The 24,507-nt window shown below is 36.5% G+C and overlaps 1 protein-coding gene across 20 annotated transcripts in view; it reads right to left on the bottom strand.

Annotated features, from left to right (window-relative positions):
• Positions 1-24,507, bottom strand: part of ADAM22 (ADAM metallopeptidase domain 22) — a 242,910-nt gene that overhangs the window by 10,098 nt on the left and 208,305 nt on the right. For 2 of the 20 annotated variants that reach the window (XM_060304530.1, XM_060304528.1), the window contains exons 26-33: positions 21,636-21,653; positions 14,906-15,100; positions 12,486-12,586; positions 12,074-12,140; positions 9,745-9,855; positions 7,443-7,529; positions 6,091-6,120; positions 1,654-1,777 (exon numbers count right to left, since the gene is read on the bottom strand). In XM_060304530.1, the coding sequence (XP_060160513.1) occupies positions 1,654-1,777; positions 6,091-6,120; positions 7,443-7,529; positions 9,745-9,855; positions 12,074-12,140; positions 12,486-12,586; positions 14,906-15,100; positions 21,636-21,653 (733 nt within the window). Of the gene's footprint in view, positions 1-1,653; positions 1,778-6,090; positions 6,121-7,442; positions 7,530-9,744; positions 9,856-12,069; positions 12,141-12,485; positions 12,587-14,905; positions 15,101-21,635; positions 21,654-24,507 lie in introns of those variants that run through there. The other 18 variants (XM_060304536.1, XM_060304533.1, XM_060304540.1 and 15 more) reach the window with 14 other exon arrangements.

Below are 24,507 nucleotides of genomic sequence, written 5' to 3'. Positions count from 1 at the left end.
TGTGGGAACATCTCCAAAAACCTGCACCCTGGCATGACAACAGTTAAAAGAATGTCCCCAGTTAGATAGAACAAAACAGCAATGTAGACAATTTATCGGAGAAAATGTGAGGTGTTCTACTTCAGCAATTCCCTGGGGAGGGAAGGAATGACATCAGCCTAAGGTTTCATTACCACATACTTATATCACAAACAAGTGGATGCCTACTCACAAGTCTTTTTTTTTTTAAGGCCAAAAGCTGAGTGCTGGGAATCTGAGTTATCGTCTTCCTTTCCATCTTTTACCATTGCCCATATTAATATATGAAGGTAATTTTTTGTATGGTTAATAAAATACCACTGATTGTTTTTAAAGTCTTTTCGATTATAGTGATCTAACCAGCACATGTTTTCTTACTGACTCTGAATTGATCAAGTTAAAATTTGAATGATCCATGTTTACCTTGGACCCCATAATGTAAGTTCAGGGTCCAAGAGGCTCTGAAATATCTTTCAAAACCAAAAGGTCTAGGAACCAAGGACCCACTAGCAGATAAATCTGTCCAGGCTTTTAAAGCTTTATTTTTTTGCAACATTGTTTCTGAGAAGATCAAAATTATAGTGTAACTGACCACAACAGAGCCTGGACACCAATAAAGGTAATTATTCTTTAGTTATATCTTTCATGTAAGTTTCTGAGGGTTGGTCTACCTCTCTAAACTCGACTGTATCTCAAATTTCACATAATGGATGTGTTCTGGGAATTATGTGAGACTAAATAAAATCATAATTTAAATGTAAAGGAGGACTTAGTATTTACATGAAACTTCTGATGAATCATTTTTATAAAAATAGTAAATTCCAAATATGTTTTTAATGTTTTTTTTAAATAAAAGGTTGCTAAATTTCACCATACCCTTGGCCATACTCTGTTTTTTTTGTTTTGTTTTTTTGTGGTTTTTTTTGCGGTAGGCGGGCCTCTCACTGATGTGGCCTCTCCCGTTGCGGAGCACAGGCTCCGGACGCGCAGGCCCAGCGGCCATGGCTCACGGGCCTATCCGGACCGGGGCACGAACCCGTGTCCCCTGCATCGGCAGGCGGACTCTCAACCACTGCGCCACCAGGGAAGCCCCCGCCATACTCTTAATATTACAGATTTTCAAGGTTCCTCTCCTTGTACAGTTAACCAAATTCCACCCCCATCCCCAAGACACTGATCTGACTTTCTGTCATGGGTTCCTATTTTTTAAATCCTACTGGGTGTTATTAGCCAACAAAAGGCCTGAGTTAGCAAACTGGGCATGGAAATGAGGCTGGTTTACTTAATCTCTGGCATTTCAAGGTATATGTAAAAACTGATAAAGCAAAATACACTCTCTGTTTTGTCTCTTCCAGGTTGTAATATAGTAGCTGCAATGAATAATAAAAGATGTAAATATATAGCAGTGAATAATTAATATAAGCCAAATATCTCTAGAATTCATCAATAATTAAACAAATTTGCCAATACAAATCTGGGCCCAAAAGCCCCAAGAATCTACTATTTTCCAAACTCAATTTTTCTCATGTTCTTATGAACAAAAAAAGGAAAAATGGCTCTCTCTTTTAAAACATCAACTCACAGATAAACGATCATGACTGAGGATGTTAGCATATGGAAGAAGTTCCCACATACCCTGGCACTTTGTCGGTTCACTTTCTTCTCCTCATCGGGAAGGGGAGGCATTGGATAAGGGTATTTTCTGCTGGAGGCAATAGACCCAGTTGACGAAGAAGGAGACTTGGCAGGAGATAAAGTCCTGAGACGTTGAGAACACATGAAATACATATTATGTGATTGCCTAATATCTTTTCAAATATCTGAAAAATGGGTTCAGAAAGAACCCTCTGATTTCTACTTTCATAGGCCACTACTGCAAAGGTTTAACTACTGGGACATACTCTGTCATTCACAACACTAGAATGCTAGAATTTTATCTTCCTAACTTCAAAACTGCAATGGATTGTTTAAATATTAGTACACAGAATACTTTTCAGCTAGAAAGCCACTAATGAGGTTTTTTATAGAATAGATTTTTAAAAAGCTAAAATGAAGAAGGGATCAAAAAATACTCTAAGAGCTCATAGTGGTAAATTAAGTGTACGATATATTAATAGTCTACCTTATTTTTATCACTTAATGTAAAAAATGTTTTTAGTGCAGTAATTCCAATTATAGTTTTAAGATCTGAAAGTACAACTGACACATTTATTAGTTACTAAGTCACACACCAGTTTACACAAAACTCATGCATTCAGAGGCCAGTGTGTTAGTCGTGAAAGAACAAAGGCAAATACGAGGGTTTTAATAACACATTAGTAAACATGCAAGCGGTAAGGAGTGCAGAGTTCCAGCCAAACAAAGAGTCTGATGAGAACATACAAAAATGGTCTGATTAGTCCCTACAATCATCATTTCTGTATAGGGGAGGATTCTAAGCCATAGACATAGACCTTGGTAACTCATGTAGGGTATACTTGTCATGTCAATAAGGTGGCAACACTTTAATGACTGGAATTTTACTAAAACTAAAACCAAACACAACAATAAAAATTCTTCCTATTTGGATAATGTGTTCTCATCGTGGAGATATTCCATATGAAAGATCTGCATAAGCTCTTGGTACATTATGCTGTTCTTGTTTGATTCTGCATGCACAGTGGTAATATTTGTGACTAAGCAGAGCGCACTGGAAGAGACCATATCTGCTATTTTGTCTTTAAAGTGAAAAAAAAACAGCTGAGAGTGAAAAGCCTCGATTCACACTGTGTCAATGAAAAATAAACATGATAATTCGGCAGTAGCTACCCATTCACAAATGTCACCACTACACATCCATGACCCCTCAATTCCTGGTGCAAGGCGGTAATGACCACATCACTGAACTGGTGGCACCGCCATGCTGAAGCACAGGTACTTATTTCAGTGGGGTGCGTTGCATCTGCTGTAAGTGACTGACTCAGCCTGCGACTGCTTGTGGTGTGGTAGCCTTCTGTAGGGGGGAGATCTAGTTACTGTACTGCCTGCACCAAATGAAGATGTCCTTTTCTCCCTGATTTTAAATTTCCGTTCCTATCCATATATCATTCTTTGCTCTGGTTCTGCTGTAGTTTTCAAATCAGTTTCTATTTTATGGACACTAAATTCAAGCTAAGATTTGAAAATAGTTTTTCCTACAAACCCTGAGATTTGGCTCAATTTTAAGACTCAAGAGTGATTCAGTTTACTTTAAATCTGTAATTCCTAATGTTTCCTCTGTTTCTGGAAAATGTCCAGAAATGTTCACTCCTTAATGTGAACTGTCCCAATATTGCAGCTGTTTGACCTCTGCTGTATTAATGCTATCCATCGCAGAGGAGATGGTTGGAACTTAGAATGTAAGTACTTCAAATCCTCTAAAGTACTATTTTTTTTAAAGTACTATTAAAGCAATGTACTACCACATCTTTTTCTAATTCAGAAACTCATGATTATTTTCCATTTTAGGAAGACATTTCAAATAGGACGATGATCTTTAGGAAACAAATTCAGTATGTGTAGAATGAGCACATACTTTTGTATGTAAAGATTTAAATATATCTTTCTAAAACTAGGGATATTAACCTGGGTTTGGATTTTAGCCTAATCACTACTGATAAGATATCCATGTTCAGAAAAACGAGTCAGGTACGCAAACAGCTAAATCTTGTTTACTTTAGGGGATCATACAAACTGAGTCCTCTTTTTCATTCTCTGCAGTGTGTGTGGGTGTCCATAGGATGAGGTATTATTGGCTTATAGCTTCAAAGTCATGCCAGCCATTCACTCGGCCATGGGTCCAAGTGACCAGCTTTGTATACATACAGGGCCGTTCCAGTGAGGGTGCTGGAAGTCCAGTCTTCCCCTCAAATAGCTTTCCCTGGCCAAAGCCAATGAGTTTTTTAAAAACAAACATAGTGGTGTCCTCCAGAACCCCACAGAAATTGCACATTTACTACTTCTCACACTAACACACTACTTTAACTGACACTCTGGACCCTAATGGGAAGAGAAAACAAGCAGCACAGTTTAGGAGGAGCAAGGGGCATCAGGTGTGAGGTTGGGTAGTGTGTGACAGTATCAAGGGAATTATCTTGGGGGGAATGGGCAGCACCAGAGCAGGCGTCAAAATAAGAGTAGAGAACAAGGCAGGGTAAATCAGTTTAGGGAAAACAACAAACTTCATATTTCACAAATGTCTACGAAAGACATTTCTTCAAAACCACCTCCAGGCTCTTTTCTGACCTTGGCTACTTGGTTGGTGGTTCCAATCTGGCTTCCACTGAAAACCAGGCACCAGCCCAGCTCATTCATTTACAAAGTAAATTTTGGACAAATGCTAACCGTTATCATTACTGCGTTTTTAAAAACCGTAATAACCATAGTGGGTGCCATTTAGAATTACACAGTGAAGGTACATCCTGTGCCAATGGATTGTGGTGTGTCTTGGGGCTACATCAGACCTCCTGGGTTTGCCTTCTGTAGATAGGCAAGGCCAATCTCACTTCTGTCCCCCAGAACAGGCAAAAACCAGGCCAGTCACACACGTGGGACACACGCCTACCACCTATTCACTCGGCTGTGCTCATGTGCAAATTTTATAGTAGTCGGATGGAAAAAGAAGAGATTTTGGAGTCAGAGCCAGGCTCGTAATTCAGGTTCTGACACTTACTGGCTGTGCTATCTCGAGTTACTCTTTTGCTTCATAGAAAGGGAATAAGAATGCCTACATCTCATGATGTTGTGAGAAATAAAGGAACAATGCAGGCACTCAGACAGTTATTATCATTAGTTTCTTTCCAGAGTTACTGCATATCCACAAGATCATGGAAGAGAACTCACAAACCGCTGATGAAGTGAGTAATCCAGTGGATAACACCCAATAGTAAGGAAACCGTCTAAGAGCTTGTAAAGCACTGTCACCAACAGAACTGCCCCCAGGATCTAGGTAGGAGAAGATAATGCTCTCACTCTGACCTCACCTGCTCCTTTGTGATGATCTGAATATATATTGACCACAATTTGAGCAAATGCTGTCCTATGAGAACTGGGTAAGGGAGCCCAAGTGAGGCACTCCGATCGCTCAAAATCTTTTGGCATTTGCTTTGCTCTTCATAGTGATATGGATACAATTTTTTTTTTTTTTTTAATGCTGGGCAGTATTTCGGACCAGTTTTCTGCAAAGTCCCCACATTGCATTTTGATAAGGATGCCACAAACCCCACACCCCGTGGGTGACTAATAAAGTGACCTTTGCCCTCATTGGTGGTTTTGGCAGGAGAAGTAGCCCTGAATGACCTGGCGGCAGATGAAGCAGACCTGAGCTTAACCATAGGGCTGGCAGAGCATAAGCCAAGGTGTGGATGCTCTGTGCCTCCTACATGAGGCTTGGTGTGGACAGACAGTGGATGAAATTCACTCTGTTGCGTTAGAATCATTGCGTTGCAAGCCCTGGGATACCTCAATTATTCACCACTTCCACAAAAATTCTATGTTGATTTCCAAGTCTTACAGGCATAACCCTTATTAACCCCCAAATGACAGTTAACTTGTAACCCTCCTCTGAATTATATCTAGCCTTTAAACATAAATATGGATTTTTAATAAGGAATTCCTCCTATGACTGTCCACTGTAGGACCAACATCTCATAGTACAAAAGGAGATAAAGGAACCCTCTACAATTGCCCTTGCAGCTTTGCACGTGCACCTGGGGGAGCTGAAGCATTTCCCCATCCAAATTACATTTAGTCATGCAGCTTCTGGGCAGACCTGGGGGCTGGTTTTAAGAAATGTGAACTCTTCTCTGGGAGCCACGTAAACTACTCAGCTTACCCAGGGAGGTGAATCAACTCTTCCGGAGTACCATTTCACAAATTACTGCTGCAAAATGCTAAGTCCATTTAGGTATATAAGCCCTACCCCATAAGGGACCAAAGTCATTGTGTTTTGGTTCCATGGCTAATACAAATTATAATCTGCCCACAAGCCTGAGGAAAAGAGAAATAGGACTGCAGGTGAGCCAAGATTCCAAATAACATTCAAAATCATCTTACCTGTCTTCCTGACGCTGGCCATCTTGGGAGCTACAGGTGAGGGTGGGATGTTTGAATGTGAGTGTATGTATATGAGGTTCAGTGCGAAAGTGGTATTAGCAGAGGGACAGGGCAGGAGGGAAAGATGGGGTATAAAAGCAGGAGATATTTTTGTGAGCAGGCAGGGGTTATGCTTCCCTTGGGTTATATGCAAATGTATGGATCAAATTAAAACGCAGGTAGGTCTAATCATTTTCTCAAACTATACATGTCTAAACTAAATGGTACACTGGAAGAGAAAGTCCACCTTATATGGGTGCTGAGAGTTAAAAACACATACATATTTTGATATCTGATAAATGCTGACCCAAGTCATGGTAATAAGTAATCTGAAAGCTTATTGTTGAAGTTATGTTCAGAAGAGGTAGTAATTGAGTCTATATTGCTTCTTTACATTAGTTGTCCACAAAGTAGTCAGATATAAAGTCGATGTTGACATCTAGGAAGTCAGTTTGATATTATAAAGAGTGAAAAAAATGGCCATTAAGAGCCGTGGAAATTCTCTCTGACCTCTAATGTTACGTGAGCTGCAGTGAACTGAGTAAATTTGCTAGTTTCTAAAATGTAGGAGTATTCTGTCTGCTCTTTTGTGAATCAAGATCGTGTTTCTGATCTGTTTCCTGTTCTATCTGAAGGGTAAGACAACGACATTCTTACTGGAATAAAAAATTCCTTTAGATGCTTTTTTGAGAATCTGTAAAACCCTTTTCCAGCATAGCCTTCTCTGATAGCAAATGGTTGTACTGAACAAATAAAGCCTAAACTCATTCCACACACTCTCATGTGGTCAATGTTACCTCAACAATTTTCAAGTTCCATCAAATCAGTGTTTTTACTCAAAGTAAAATTCCACCACATTTCATATGGTTTCTTTTCACGTTTTTCCTTGAGTTTTTGTATGCACTATGCACTCTTCAGGCAGTAAGTAGGAAAAATGCATTATGAAACCGCTAGATTCTAGAAATTAAATTGTTCAGGTTAATAGTGCTTCTTTATTAGTGGAAAGTATGTTTCATGCCCATAGAACACTACATAGCATAGCATGAAGAGAAAGCTACTAAAAAGCTCAAGATGGGGATAGGGACATGCACTAAATGGCAACCCTTTCAAATGGCTTCATTTGAAACGTTCAGAAAAGAACTAGACTTGCTCACGAAGCCAAAAACAGAGATCAAAAGGCAGCAAATAAACAAGGACCCTTTCCACCTATGGGAACTTGTATTGGGAGATACAAGATAGAGAGCCAGTCACACTACAGTATTTGAATGTGCTGGGAGAGTTTGAAAAGGATATAAAATTAATTTATAAAATACCTAAAGTATGGTCCTTCAGTGTTTTTATTCACATCTTCTACCCACTTAGCTACATTATAGTCTCTTTTGAACCATGGGTTTAAATACCTGCAGAAAGCAATGGAAGGAACAAAGAAAGCAGAACAAGATAGAAAATCTGAAAATACACAGCACAAGCTTAGCAAGGATGTTCTTCACCCTCCAAACACTAATGACTATGGCAAATAAACCAGGATGGATGCTGGGTGATTATGAGGCAGTCTGTACAATGACATGGCAATAAACTCAGCTACAACAAGGCTCAAGGCATTCTAGAATGCATTCAACCTTTCAGGGAAAGCCTTTCCAGTGGTTTCCCAAAGTGGATCAGAAGCTCTCTCTCAGAGATCTGTCAGCAGTCCCATTCACCCACCTCCAAAGTGGCTTTTTCCACGCCACCACTCATTTGGCTTCTTGGTTTTCAAATGATAATGGGCCTTTTTGAGAATATTCAGATGGCTGCAATTCCAACCTGGTGTTTGGGAATATAACACCCCAAGAACAATTAAAAGGGGCCACGTTCTCTTTCCAATATGAAAGGAAAGATTTTACACGGCCTCTGTCTCACTCCTGAGAGCAGATCCCAAGCTGAAGTCAACGAGAAAGGTGACCCAGCTGGCTCTATAAGGAGCAGAAAGGGACCCACTCTTCTGATCCTGGAGCCCCAGCGCACAGTAAGTGTGGTCCCAAGAGGCCTCCATGTTCTTGAAGGTGGGTTTAGTAACTTAGGTGCAGCTGCGATGTCCCTTCCTCCCCTTTGTGCACTCCACACTCATGTTTCCAGTAGGAAATGGCCCTCACAGGTTGCCTTCCAAGTGTCTGATCACTAAGGAGTGACTGCCAGAGGATAACAACAACCTTAGTTAACACTCCCCTGATGGATCTGGCCAAAGTCTCCATCAGAATTACTGCATAAAGAAAAATGTTAAAGGCAGTAAAATTATGAGTGCAAGGGTTTTTGGGGGTTTTTTGGCTTTTTTCAGTTTCTTTTGATTTTTACCCTGGGAGCCAAGCAAAATCACATTCTCTTAGAATATGCCCTTGTCAAATAAATACAGTTTCAACAAATTCACTCATGGAAGAATTTGGAGGTTTTACTGAGTTTTCTCATTTAAAAGGTAACTTCTGGAGATGCTATAGACAATAAAGATTCGAGCTCCATAAAACTTTTAAAGTTATTTGGAAACAAACCAGGGAAAGTGATAAAAAACACTGCTTTTTTTGTGGTTAAAGTCTGCTTCTTTCCTCCATATTTAGTTTTAGTTAGTAGATACATTTAAATCAAGATACATTTCCACAGTTAAACAAACAAAATTAGATTATTTTCCATAGTGATTTTCCTCAACTTGTTAGCTATAACCAATGTACGCCACAAAATTACATCACGAGTTCCCTCCTGAGGGAAGGGCTTGATTGTTTTTCATGCTTACACGACCATTTTTGCTAAGACAGTGTCCCCTGACTTGAGAACAACTCGCACTTCTTTTTGCCTTTAGCCACAATCATTGCCAACTTGTGCTTTTGACAGAGATAGCCAATTAAAACTTGCATAAAGATTTCCACTGAGACTCTGAACAAAAAGAAAAAAGTCAAAAAGCAAGTGCAGCCACACATAAAGGCTAGTGAATGCTCTGGCCTGGGGAAAACCATAGAAAAAGCCCATGCAGCTGTTACCGGGTGAAACACAGCCGCACAGCAAACTGAGTCACCCACAGGCAGTCGGCCACTTCCAGGAGGAGACATGTGTTCCTTTCACTGTCAATCTCAGAAGCTCTAAGGAACAGCCATGGATGTTCCAGGAAACCTACAGCCACATGGCCTGACTTGCACATGGTGGACCTTTCTCTCTGTGTCCGGGAACATCTCAGAAAGCTGTGATCACTTCACTAGAGGTCACTGAAGAGAGCTCTCAACTGTAGTTCCCTCTGGGGATGTGCCCATGAAAGTGTCTTCACAGTGGGCCTCCTAACATCTCTAGGTAGTGCTGACTGGAGTGATGGGATTTCATCAAACTGTGATACATCTGCCTACGTGGCTTGACTTGGCTTGTAGCGCAACATGCAAAAAAAAAAAAAAAAAATGCGTTCGACAGGAGAGGAGAGCTCTCTGTGTTCTCCAGGATGGAAAGGCAGAGGAAAATTAGCTGATGCTGGCTGGACCAGGACCACCTCCGAGCAGACGCTGGGGGTCAGTCACAGACCAAATGACCCTGTTCTCAGCCAAGGAAGGGACTTGGAGGCGGATTAAGTGGCAGCCCAAAATGAAGGGGCAGGTGGAGACTGACCTGTGATCCAGACTCCCTGTCTGGGGGCTGTCAGAGCCCCCTGGGTTTATGCCTTGGGATGGGACTGTCTGGGCGAGGGAGTGCCCAGGCTCAGGTGCTTGGGGCTCCCTCCTGTAAAAACACAATATATAATACAAAGTCTAAGCCAAAAACTTTCTTTACATCATGTACAACAGTGAGGAAGATGCAAAACTTTGAGTGGAAAAACAGTACAATAAACAAGGACATTTTATAGCAGAGTATGCATTTGGGGGGCATGTCCTGATGTTTCATCATCCTTTGGGATACTAAAGGGAATGTTGAAATAATGTTGAAATAAGGGACCCGATAATACCTCATTATCTAAAAAAAATTTTAAAAGAGATGTTTGTCCATGGTCATTCTGCTCCTCTTATAATTACACAAGTGATACTGCTATATCAGAAGCAAATGGGATTATTTAACAAATACGGAAAGTATTTTAAAAACCTGTCGACATAATTCTTGATATGCTGTGTATTAGGATTTCTTTTAAGAAAAACAAAATAAAACATAGTGTCCGAACAATAAGGTATGTGAGAATGTGAGAACAGTGATCACCTTCACGGACTTGGCTCCATTTAGGTTACATGAGTCATGTAACCAAATCTGAAAGTCTGAAAAATCTGAGAGCGTCCTGAACACTTCTTCTTCATAAAGATGACTTCATTATAATGTCTTATTAAATGTAATAATTATCTCACAGGCAAGATTTCTCAAGGGGTATCTATATATCATAATATTTGTTACATGATACGTAATTTTTTTTAAAAAAAATAAGTGATTAGGCTAGAAAATGTTGCTAAACACCAAGTGTTCCTTGGGTCCTAAACTCATAGCTTTAATACAATATTGGATATTTGGTTGTTGTTCACTTAAGAGTTTTCAAAGCCTTGTTATAGGAAATACTGTTAGAACACTAAACAGTACACAAAGGAAGTTCTGAAGAACATTCTGCAGTTTTACCTGGACTCTTGTGAGCAACTGAGATAAGCTAAGAAGCTCTTACCAGGTGACCTCATGCAAAACAAATCAAACAACATTCCAAGAAGAGTTTATCCACAATGAGCCCTAAAGCATTCAAGCGCTTTGGGGATGTATAAGATAAACTCTAACGGATTAGTTATTTGTGATGGAGTTCTATGATGCCAGTCTGGACCATGCAGTGGTATCACTGGAACCTATCTATTGTTTCTAAGGTAAAGTATCCTCTAGTAAACTTTGACGAGCCACTTACAAGACAATACCATCAGCAGGAAGCTCCAAATTTCAGGGCAATGTTATTGTCCTGGACTGAAAAAGGTAGAGTATATGATGGAAAAGCTAACGTGAGTTTCTGACACGCGGTTAACAAATATCTGCTATTCAGATTTTTTTAAGTATTAAGGCATGAAGAAGCAATAGAGATGCAGGGAATCATCACTAGCACTGCAGTGAGAAATCAGTAAAAAAAAAAAAAATTTTTTTTTAGGTGGGTACAAAGAGTACAGTTAATTAAAACCAGGTGGCAAGGTCCACAAGGAAACTAAGGATGTGTTTTATTCCATGATGGGAGATAAAGGTTTCAGGAAGCTTGGTTTTGCTTGAACTTTCTTAAGTGGAGAAACAAACAAAAAAAGTGTATGGTGTTTACTTCATTATAAGTGACTTTAAATGTAACTGCTGACCCTATCCCCACTATAAAAAAAAAAAAAGTGTGGCTATCATTTAAAATGGATAGTGTTGCATTTAGTGACAATGATTCCGTTAAAGAGCAAGTTTAGGTAAATGCCCTTTTAAATGTCCTCAGAAGGAAAATTTAAAAGGGAACCATATTCCAGTAGTCTGAGAGAATGCTTAGATGGCAGCCATGAAGCCCTTGGAGCGGTGGTTTCACACTGTGAGCAGTTCTCATGCTCTAGTACAGTGGGAATCTTCCCCTGATGCTTCTAGGTTGTGTGAATACTGGGAAGAGGAAGGGTGACCCCTCTAAATGGCTGGACCCCCGGGTGATGAGAAGAAAGGAATGTTATCAAAATTCCCTTCAAACGGAACTGAAAAACCACAATGGCAGGTTACTGGAGGACAAAGCCTGCAGCGAGGGTGAGACCCCCACTATCAAGGAGTATTGGTTTGGGCACAGTTGCGGAGATGCCTATGTAAAAGAGAAAAGCCATGGTTAATTTTAAAACGGCAAAAAAAAAGAATTAAAAAGACAAAACCAAGACCAAGAGGCATGGTTTACAGTTCTTTGATGATCTGGTTAATTAACTTTTCACACTAATTGCACAGGACCTTGGAGTGCCTTTTTCCATTAGAGGTTCAGACTTACTCAGTTGAATTAGACCGAGGTCTAAATCTTTTGCCTCTGATTTTCTTTCTGTTGCCTCCCAGGTTACCTGAAAAAGATGGTTTATGGCTAGATTTGAATATAAATAAAACAATCGCTGTGTGTTTAATTACGGTATTTCAAGTGGGTGCAATTCACAACCAGCACCAGCCCAGAACAGAGGGCTTTAGAGCATTGTGCAGCCTTCTCAATGTGTCCAGTGAGCTGGTGCTACCAAATCCCATCATTTCCCATCCAAGAAAAAAGAACTGGATTCTCTCATAATAAATGCCCTCCTCTCTGTTGGGAGGAGAGCTTAAGACCTAACAAAAAAGAACAAGTCTTTACAACCAGGAACCACAAAATATAGACTTTAGGTTATGTGGACAGACGGGTTCAGAATGCTGCCCTATACCTTGCCAAGAGTTACTGCGAGGTCGTCCATTTTCACAGATGTCTGAAATATGTTTTGTGTCTGGAATCCTTTCACTCCAAGAATGAGAGAGTCCATTTGACCTGAAATTGAAAATGTATATATATTGTTCAAAAATATAATCAAATGAATGTTTTGAAATCAGTAAGCAACATTTCTAAGCATTACTGTGCATTAAAATAAATCAAGAAAGAAAAAATCTGAAATGAAAGAATGAAGAGAACATGAAAGTCTTCATGAAGAAGGCAGAATTACACAACATTCAATTTAAGAAAAGTCAAATACAATGGAACCCCATTACAAGAGTTTGTAATTGAAAAGTATCAGGATGCAAGGCAAGCCAATTACATTCCCAAGAACCATATATAGCAAATTCACTACATATTTCGGTTACATAACCCACGCAACAGAGTTATAATGGGGTCCCACCATAGATGTTTCTTAATTGTAAAGCAATGGCTTCCATTCAAATATTATGAGAACATGGACTTCCAAGAGATTTCATTAAGATTTGCTCAATTGAACCTGCCTTTATCAAAGTAATATTTAGGTTTTCTTAAACAACAAAATTATTTTCTGAGAATTGGCATTTTTCTCCACAAATATGTTCCCCCCAAACATGACATTGTTGGTTAACTGTCCAATAACTGAAATGAGTCAGATGTTTGTCATGGAGGTGTCTCTCACAAAGTCCATGTACCGTTAAGACCTTCTGCTCTTTGTGTCCTGCCATCTTTAAATGAATTGTCTACAAGAAGCAAAATTTACATACCCACATTGTACCACATAAGAAAAGCATTTTGACAAACTACATATACTTAGGAGGAGTCACATAATTTGGTACAATATTTAACTGTTTAAAAGTCAAAACCCATTGAGATTTTGCTAAAATCTGGTAATGATTCAAATTGGTATTTTAAGCTCTTCTTGAAGTACTTTAGAAAATAGCACTGGACTTTAAATCTTTTCCACATATCATACCAGTTAATTGCTAACAATGTCTATTTTAAAAGGAACTTTCTACTGATGAATGAAAATAAATGGAACTTAGCACAATTATTACATAATTCCCTAGATTTTTCAACACCATTTGCTAAGTATAGAATGACTCCTACTTTGTACAAAAGAACAACAGAAATTCTGCTGGAATTCATTGATTTCTACACTTCTTTACCATATTATTTAATTTAAAATTAAATACTTGACCAAGAAAATAATTATATAGTGAGAGAATTTAAGTAAATCTTATTCTCTTAGCCAAAAACTCCCCAATAAATTAAAAGAATAAAATTTTTGAACATCCTACTATAGAACTGTACTCCTTATGCAGAAACTAATCATTTTACTTTTGCTTTAGGCTATGTTATTTGAGTAAAAACATCCTTCATGCCGAGGACAGTTCCACAGAGAGTTCCCAGATCTCACTAATTCCTTCTATTCTTTTTCCTGATGTTTATAAAGAGTGAGATCCACTGCAGAATTTTTACAGAGTATTTACTCTATTTAGAACTCCAGAAGAGATCATGTTTCTTCTCAATAAACTAGCAATTTCCCTTTCAGTCTACAAAGTAACTACTGTGCCCAAAGTTATGCAGGGGGCTATCAAATCTTTTTTTCTATACATTACACCCCTACCAATAAGTTTAAAGAAACTCTTCCACAGGAATATTTTAGCTTTTTTCAATGTGAATGTAGGTCTCATTTCCTAGAACATTCCAACTATTTATTTCTTCTGTCAGCTTATTTTATTAAGCAGTTATAAAGCATGCAGAATTTTAAATGGTCTTATACACCTTAAGATCCTAGAGCAAGAATACAGCATCCAAGTTTAAGACATATAAATAATATATTAACCCCATTTGGACTGTTATAAAACTCAGGCAAACATTAAATATGCTTAAATTAATTTGGCAACCAAGCTCTAAGTTATAAAGTCTAGAATTAGTCATTCCAGGAATGAAAGGCAAAATCGTAATATTCAAATATATGATTCACAGAGAAGCAATCTTTTTTTTTCACACCAAGCTTAGCTTGATAAATTTAAAATTAAAAAAATATTCAATGCAGCATTATATTACCAATTTATTTTAACAACTGCTTTTATTGAAGCGTGACAGTAACCTTTTTCTTTGACTACCAAGCATGACATAAAGCTCACCATTTAAAATACGATAAAATACTATGTGTCGTTTCTTAGGCAGTATAAGAGCAAGATTGAAAAACCCTGGGGTTTCTATATAGATTTAGGGTTGTTATTTGCTTAGATTTGTTTTGTTTGGATTTCTGGCCTGATTTGTTAAACCAGTGGTTCTGAGCATATGGCATTTTGAAGTAGAGTAATCAAAGAACAAAGGATACTATTTTTTTTTAACATTCAAGAAAGAAGGAAGAAGTAATCAAACCTGCTGCAAAATAATGAAATGTTCTGACTAATGGAATAATGTGTGATGGAACAGGTAGAAATCTGAAAATGCGACAGAAAAGCAGACCTCTTCTTAGAACTAGATGCTGAGTTTGTGCTCACTCCAGGAGGAATGTCGCTATAAAAAGAGTCGCCATCTCCAGGCTCTTTTACATAATCTCCCTGGGGTAACTGTCTAAGGCATAATAAACATTTCAGAGTCAGAAAACAAGACACACACATGAGCACAGACATATACAAATAGTATTTTAGGAAAAAAGAGGTAGGGATAATGAGCTCCATGAATCAAGTCTATAACAACATGTAAGATTATTAATAAATGTGACAAGTTAAAGTCATTCTAACTGTAGAGGTCAGAAATGCAATCACTGAAGTCTTTACAGTCTGGATGAACAAATCCTTGCTTCAGGGGAAATACAGGAAAAGATGAGGTTTTTCACTGTAACTTCATTACACTTAGAGATGTGAACTGCTGTTTTGTCTTAAAAAAAAAAAAAAAAAAAAGACACACAAAAAAACCTGGTGCTGAAGGAGACATGTTGAGACAGACAGTCCTTGCCCAGATAAGGCATCGTATTTCTCACTGTGGTGAGTAAACTATTCATAATTTCTAAATATTATATAATGTAACCTTGATTTGGTCTTAAAAGAACTGATTGATTTCTAAACTATGTTCTATAATTTAATCCAAATAAATTCTTATCGAGTTTTCTGTTCAATTTGGAGCCTCACTGTTCATTTAACAGAAATATAATTGACAGAGATTCAAAGGGCAATCAAAATGTAATTCTATAACTGCACACTAGAATGTGTAAAGCAAGATAATTTAGCAAAAGGAAGAAAGGGTTGAAAAAATAACAGAATTCTTGTTGAGACTAGAGGAAGGTATTTATAGGTGGCTGGTGGGTGATCTCCATTCTTCATCTCCAACAAGGGAAAATCTACATAGTCTGCACTATTACTGACCCCACTCACTCTGAGTTTGAATTAACTAAAATTGGAACAGATTTTTATTACTTCTCCTAAGGGAACAGGGTAGAAAACTTTAGATAGGACCGCCTGGTCAACCCTCCTACCTTGGTAGCTAATCTGATCCTTTGCCAGTGCATGGCCCCCAGACAAACAACTGCACCTCAAACTTGATTTGGTTCCATTCAGCACTAAAGTTGGAGGTGGTACAAACTAGTGTTGGACTGAGAATTTTAAACAGAGCTGTACTTAACTAGGTCTTCAACAAAGGCCCACATTTGCTAACGCCTCTTCCTATTTATTTTTCCCTTAGTTACCACACTAGTCATGGTTACTTGCTGATGCTAAATTCAATCCCTAAAATGTTTCGGCTGTTTCCTTGCTTATGCCAACTACCACATTGTTTTAAATGTTTAAAATGGTTGGTCATTCATTCTTTCGAATGACTGAATATGCTCTCTTATACTCTTTCAATCCTATATATTCACACATCTCTACAAATAAAATTGTTCAACTGATACAAAGCACCTATATTAGTTTGTGTGATTAAATCTACTCCTCCCCTTTAAAGAAATCAAATTTCTCATTAGACTTGTATGTAAGATTGATTTTACCTATAATTCTTTGATACATATTCCTTCAAAATATTTTTAACCCTTTAAGTGACTTCAGCTCATAATCGTAATCTTTCTTTTTCCCAGTGTATTATGAAACATTAATTTTATAGGAAAAGCAATGCAATGTAATCTTTCTTTTTCCCAGTGTATTATGAAACATTAATTTTATAGGAAAAACAATGCAATTTCCCCATATTTATAGTGTTAATAACACAGGACAAATGATATATCTGCTTATGCAAGAGCTCTTTAAATCTCTGGACTCATATTTTCTGTCTTGCCTCCTATCAGTAAAATACTCTATCAATTCTTTGAAAAATGCTCTCAATAAAATCAAAATTCTGTAAGTTGCCTCAGGTAGGAAAATTCCCTTTTGTATTATATTAATATTTATAAAAGAATGCCAAAGAACATCCTATCAACATTACATTTCCAATAATAATCCTTATGGCTAACAAGTCATTTCTGTCACTATTACCTTTAATGATAATCTTTATAAATTGATGAGATGTGCCTCACTAAATTCAAATTAAATAAAGATAAATTCTGACTACACTTGATCTTGCCCATTAATCTATCCCCCAAACTACTCTCTCTTTACATGGTTCTGACATTGGGGCACTTACCAAGGGCTCACTTAGCTAAGACTGCAGGATTAAACAAACTGCCTCTCGCAACGGATGGTGTTTTTTTTAATTTTTTGTTCATTTGTTTGTTTGTTTGTTTTACCTAAGCACATTTTACCAGTCCTTCAATGTAATTTCTCTGCAGTCCATTGTCATCTTTTACACTGTGCACAAACATCCTAAATGCTAAACATATCATAAACTATGGGCTTCAGTCAAAGGGTTGAAAGGAAAGTTTAAGTTCAATGAACTCTGGGGGTATAGCCTTGCTTTTATCATCCCAGGCAGATTAGATTCCTATCTATCTCTACTGTGAAGTCTCCAAAATAAAGAAACTACTCTGCATTCTCCTTAAAATTCCACAAGGAATGCATGTAACTTTCTTCACACAATAAATGCATTAAAATGTTAATAATAGATGAGGAACTTTGTTAAAGATCTTTTAAGAATAATACTTAACATCCTTCACTGTCCAGAAATTTATTCTTTTTTCAATATCCAATTACATATTGTTACAAACCTATTTCTTCTTGATTAACCTTTAGTGAAGATAGAGAGTATCAGGTCCCCATGATCAATAAAATACCATTTCATCATTTATTATAAAAGATCATAAATGACCAACTAAGTAATAGCTTTAAATTTGTTAAAACTGAATTTATTTTTCTAGTCTTTATAGTTTTCTTCCTAAATTTTGCTAGTTTCAATAGAATTTTGGAATTAGGTGGCCTGACCAATGCTAAGTTTTATAATGGAAAAATTACCTCATATTTCCAATATCACATGCAAATATTTTAGACATATATATGAATTTCTTTTATAAATAATGACCAAAAGAAAATAAAAGCTTATTTAACTAAATTCTTTTTCCTCAGAAAGGATTCCCGTTATGAGGGAAGTCTAATGTTTCCTTAAAGAGTCCACTGAACCATGATATTTAACTTAATAATCCTTACACATACTCAAAATGAGATTACAATGAAAAAAATTAAGTCTTAACCTTAATGCTGAAGGAGCCATTTCTCCAAAGCTTTGTAGGTGTCTGGGCTGTCTGCTATTGGAATTGTTACTTTTCTGTTTGAAGAAATATTGTGTAATGTGTACTAAGTCACACTGACAGATGCATGAGTATCACTGAAATAATAATAATATTTTAAAAAAACTAAGAAAGGCTTGAAAAAATAAGGAGGGAGGTTCACAAGCAGAAAGTAAAGTGGCTAAAACAGGTGAGAGAGAGAAAAGAAATGGGGAAGGGGGTTTCTGCTTAAGGTATGGGTCAGGAAGACATGATCTAATTATTTATTCTAATTCACATTATGTATGTTCAATGATGTATATTCATTTCAGACAAAGGAAGAGAACATTGAGGAATGTGGATGCTTTATAAATCCAAGTTTAATGAATGTTTTCTTATCCTATTGCTATATGCAAACCTGCCTGAAAACCAAAATTCAAATTTCTAATTCTTGTTACAAAGTACACAGTTGCTAAGTCCTAAAGCAATTATGGTAAAATAGAAACAATAGCATCAACTGAAAAAAAATTATGGAGGTCTTCGTTCCTGGAGATTTTAAAGAAAATAATCAATAGCCATCCTTCCAACTATATGACATCTAAGAATTCTCCATGGCTTCACAGTCCCATGGTCCTACCCTTCACAAGACGACACTGGCAAATTTAAAGTGATACCGTTCATGTATGGCATTCTGTCTCCCAGAATCGGACTTCTATTTTTTATTAGGCAGTTGGTAAACAAAAAGAAAAAAAAATGGGTTTCCTTCTCATCTTTTTGCCAGACATGAAATTAAACCTATCACACATTCCTTCAATATAAAGAAAATCTTGAGGACACATTCTCTGGTGGGAAAATTTACCAGGTTATCAGGTTTCTTCACAGAATTACTTGCCTGACGTTTCCAGTAATTTGAAAGTTATGTTCAGTTTGGCATTTCTGAGCCACTGTATCATCAGTAAGAATCTGAGAAGTGGCTACACACTTAATATGCATTCAATGTCAAAGCAAACCCATATGTTCACCAATGCTTTCATACCAGCAAGTACAAGCCTTACTCATGTCAGGAATGCTGCTTTCCTCTTTGAGGACAGCCATACCTACCTACCTCTTTCATTTGAAGATTAGAGAAATGCAAAGTCTTCAGAGACCACACATTAATAACTTTCCTTAGTAGAATGCTTCACAGATTACAAAGAACTTTTGTCTGTTTTTAGAGTTGAGGAAAGTTTAAATGGTTTCCCAAGACCACATACTAGCAAGTGGATTTCTGATTCTTTTTCAATTGGTCCTCCCACCATGGAACCTCAAAGGAAAACTTAATTTAACTCAAAACTCAAAATTCTTATTTCTACTCCCTAGCACATCTTTATTGGAATATCTTCAGATATTTTCACAAGATTGTAAATTTCCTAATGCATGCTTTGGTCTATTGGCCTTACCACATTCTCTATAACCACTAACATATATTCTAAAAAAGGACAACCTTTCAGAAGATATTTATACACTCACAACTTCCTGATCTAAAGTCCCTTCCTTGCTGTTTCTCCATTTTAAGAATTATTATACAACCCTGAGATTCATTAGCTATGGACAAGGGCAAAAATAAACAAATAAAGGTTGTGCTGAAACATAGCAAAATATAAAAAATTATATCTGCTGAAATGCGACAACTCTCAAAATATGCACTAGACTCCAACAGAGTGGCCAGACTGATGAAATGGTGACTCAGTAATACCAGGAGGCATGAAATTACATCAGGCACAAAAAAGAGATTTCTAGCATAAAATTTTTCTTAACTGTACCTATGCATATATTTAGTTAGAATAGGAAATTGGTGCACAGGTTTACATATTTATCATTTTTTGTAGCGTGGGCAATTACTTTATTCTGGAGAATATCCCTGGTGAGAACACATCTTAGAGCACCATAACAGCTTTGCTTATGTTACTTATTTGTGACACTGTGCTTTCCTTTTTATATAGTCAGCAATATTAAATTACATTATAGCCTTAATTCCTATGGAAATGGAGCTAAATCATCAGTTTTTGATCTTGGTATTCTGACTTTATTTTTCACTGAAGAAAGCCACCAAACTTACACTTCTGATATGGCTGATCAACTTCTACCCAACAGAAAGCATAAATAGCTCCAGCTCTTCTCCAGTCTTTTTGGACACAAGAGTTTAAAACGGGTCACAACGAAGTCTAGTGTTTTGTGGGTTTTTTAAATTTAATTAATTTTCTTTCAATTTTACTTTCTCTACTAATGGTAGAAGTCAGTTACTCCAGGGCAAGGTCAATATTTTCTAATATCTATGGCTAACTGACCAGGATCTCAATGGGTACCCTGTAGGTATCTCTTACGGATAAAACCTTACAGGGATTTTAAATTACAACATAGAAAGAAATAGAACAAGTTTAAAGTTCTAATTTCTGAAAAAAAAATTAAAGCCGTGGCTGGGTCCTGAAAAAGCGTCACCACATTTATTATGTCTTATTCCTAATGTGCCTCAGGCATTTAATGGAACAGTTGGAAAAGGTAAGTAAGTTAGGAACCTGCATAGGTATCCTGAGTACAAAACTAGTACCATATGATATGGTCTAGATTATCAATTTCCAGGATATTTTAATTTTTTATAGCAATAGCTAATAGTATTCATAATTTTTTAAATGTAAAAAGTGAAGGATGTACCCCAATATGGGCTAATTTAGATTTAGAAAAAATAGGCAAGTCTTACAGGACTACATGAATGCTTTGTATCTCTTTTTACACTGCTGGTTAAACATAGATTTTAAGGTTATGATGAATGGAGTGCCTGACTTTAGGGGCTTTTTTATTAAAAAAAAAAGTGCACTGGGCAATCAGAGATTCCAACTATGCAAATTATTTCTTTCACTACCTGTGCAATTACCTAATCCATACAAAAAATATTTTCTTATGCAGCGCTAAAACAGACTCTTCAAATGCCAAGACATTCTCCTGACCACAGGACTGTGCCCATATAAATTTTATCATTTATGAATGAAAGTTACTAATATAACAACAGTAACAAAAAATAAGTTCCCTCAGAAAGTGTTAGGTAATAAGGGTGTTATAAACATGAACAAAAGCCAATCAACCAATGTAAACAAAGGTGACACCTTAACATAAAGGAATTTTGTTTTAGGTAGAAAAAAAAAATGAACTCCAAATATATATTACTATAAAAGTAACACAAATAAGAACTATTAATTATACTATTGTTGGATGACAGAACCATGAAAACTAAATAATGACAGATCTATTTTAAATTAATACATTCCACAGCAACATTACTAAAATTATCATTTTAAGGTCATGAAAAATCAAGATTAGTTTATGACCACTACAGCATAAAAACAAAGTGAACTTGATTTACAACTGTATGTATGAATTCCAAAGATGCTAACAAGATTTAAACCTTTCAGTTTTCAGTTCTATGTTCAGATTATTCTCATCACATACCTCTGTTCTCGATAGTTTCTTTTTACGGACAAGAAGAGAAAGAGAGAGAGAGAGAGAGAGAATTAGTTACCTACAAAAGTACATTAAGAGAGACCAGTAAACATAAGAGCTCTAGCATTCATTGAAAGGTCTCCACTAGAATTTCTAACTGCAGAATTAAAATGGGGAATAAAAACACAGTCTCCCTCTCTCACACACACACACAAATTTCACTTCATCTTTCAAGGAAGTGACACCAAAGGGTTAGTGACAGTATCTTCAAGTAACCATTGTTTAAAAGCATAAAGCTTCAGTTATTAAAAAGTAATTGTTTCCTCAATGTCAATTGTATATTAAACATTTAGTAATGTCCTAAAGTCAACCCTATTTCAAATACAGGTTTTCAGACATGTACATTGATTTAAATCAGGAAATTAGTCAAGTTACTTATATATATTAACTATGTTTTCATACAAATAAAAATTACAATCATTCTTTTTGGAATACATACCCCAAACTAAGCTCTTCCTAAGAATTTCAAATAGGAAAACATAACTGGACACAAGAACATTTTGTATATGATAAATTAGTTATCATAACAGCTAAACAGGTAATTAATTTATCATACACAAGAATAATAATAGAATTCACAACTGTTATGGACCTCCCAAGTCATCACTACTTATTCACTGAAGCTTCACTGAAAGCTACATTGGAAACACTTTGTTCAAAGTCTCTGTTTTTTATTTGGCCATCTCCTAAAATAAAATCGCGTTAGTTTCAGAATAAACCATTCTGAAACAAAAATGTGTTCTAGAGAGTGTGGTAGTGAGGTGCCAATGATTTTTAACTTTTAAATCAAAAAAGTCCATTTAAAACTTTCTATCATGACCTAATTAGGTGTTAATATTTTGAAGACGTGTTGGAAGGTCAAGCAACTGAGCAGTAGGCTCCTTCCTCCAAGATCAAGGCTAATGTTTCCATATGGATTTCGTTTGTAGCACTTTCACCTGCCAATCTATTCCATGCACTGTCTATCTCATTTAATAATGAGTTCATGAGAGTAAAAGTGCCAATTTGATACTTAATATTTTTAATTCCTGAAACCATAAGATAGAAGAGAAAAATAAGCCAAAATCTTTCTATTCAACATGTTTTACTTTTTATTCTCTCAATCTGATTACCTGAGTGGTCCACCAGTTCCAAATGAGTATTCCTCATTTCCTATTCCTGCCATTCCCCCAAGGCTTGGAGAAGGGGTAGAAAGTTTAATTGGAAGGATTAATGAAAAAATGAGTTCTCAGGTCCTAAATTCATTTTGGAATTTGAAATAGAATATGTGTAACAGCATATTCATGAATTTAATTCATGTATTAAAATTTCTACATCCTTATTCTATTTTTACACATATTTGAATAAATTTAGTAACACTAAAACTTTCATCAGTCAGGTTCAAATTATTTATGAAGAGAATACTGTGGTATGAACAAGATTTGTCTTTTTCCTTAATAATCTGCAAAGTACATACATTCAGAAATGAAAAAAGTGAAACCACTTAAATATCGTAAAACTAAGAAATGATATACAGAAAGAAGTACTTTTCATTCTAATCATTAAAACAAACAGACACAGGTAATTTCATTAGCAGTAGGAGTAGATGTTTAGGTTTCATATTTCTGAAAGGGTAATTTTTTCCAAAATTGTAAACATGAAGTATCAATTTGCATCAGTAGGTGGCAGAAAATCACACACCACAGAACTAACAATTTTGCTTTCCCTCTCACATGACCAAATGAAACCACTGAACTACTTCAAAACAGCAAGGTTGTGACGGCAATTACTACATAAGTCTTGTAACAGGGAAGTCAAGGAAATAGTGTGACTCCAAGATGGGGTTAATTCACCTGAGGTGTGAGAAGAGCTCAAACAATATATATACAGAAAAGCCTTTCTTTCAGACATGTAATTTTATACTCCAAACGCTATGCTGAAATCAGCCTGTGCAAATGTAAGTATGCAATGTGCCTAACGAACTGCACATTAAAAAGGCATATAGGTACTGAGTATCTATGAGCTGGTACAGAGCTAGGTACCCATTTAATTAGGGCAAAGCATTACCACTACGCTGTGCCCTCCTTCGCTGTGCTATGCCACGTTAACTACATTACGCTAAACGTTACCCTGCTGTCTGTGCTATTCGTTAATACAACCTTGCACAAATGTCTTTCTGCATTTTAATACTTATAACATACAAAGTTTATCCTGGCAGTCAACTAATTGCCCTCTCCTTTCAGCCAAAGGAACTTTCCGGGTTTTGATCTCACAACAAGCAAGAGCCACAAACACTTTTAAGGAAGTTTCTGTTAATTCAGTTGGCTTAAAACCATGTCAGGGAATAATAATAATACCAACAACAGCAACAAATGATTATATAATGCCTAGTTTATTGAAAGGTTTTGGGTAATTTTAAAGTCTAAAAAAGTCTAATTCCCAAGTCTTTTAGTAAGCCAAATTTGATCTATGAATTAAAAAAAAAAAAACTATAAAATGGGCTAATAGGCAGAAAGTCTAGCAAAATTTGCAGGACTTCTTTCCAAAAGGAGAAACACCCCAAGCCTGGGGACCTGATACAACATTTCAGAGATCAGCAGGACTATGATTTTAACTTGAAATATTTTAAAAACTTAAGGTGCGTCACATTTAAGTTTTACTTTATTAAACATAAATAAGCTATTTGAATACTAAGGAAATTTTTCACATCGTAAGATTGAAGTACTTGAAAAGGGAAATGAACATATTAAGTATACAAATAAGTTTGGAATGTGTGAAGTCATTTACTTAGCTAAATGCCTAGCTAAGGGGATCCAATATTCAAAAGTTATAAAATGTGTAA

This window comes from Globicephala melas, chromosome 9, assembly GCF_963455315.2.
Source record: "Globicephala melas chromosome 9, mGloMel1.2, whole genome shotgun sequence".
Lineage (NCBI taxonomy): Eukaryota > Metazoa > Chordata > Mammalia > Artiodactyla > Delphinidae > Globicephala > Globicephala melas.
Note: the sequence above shows the minus strand (reverse complement) of the source record. Positions and strands in the feature narration are given on the sequence as shown.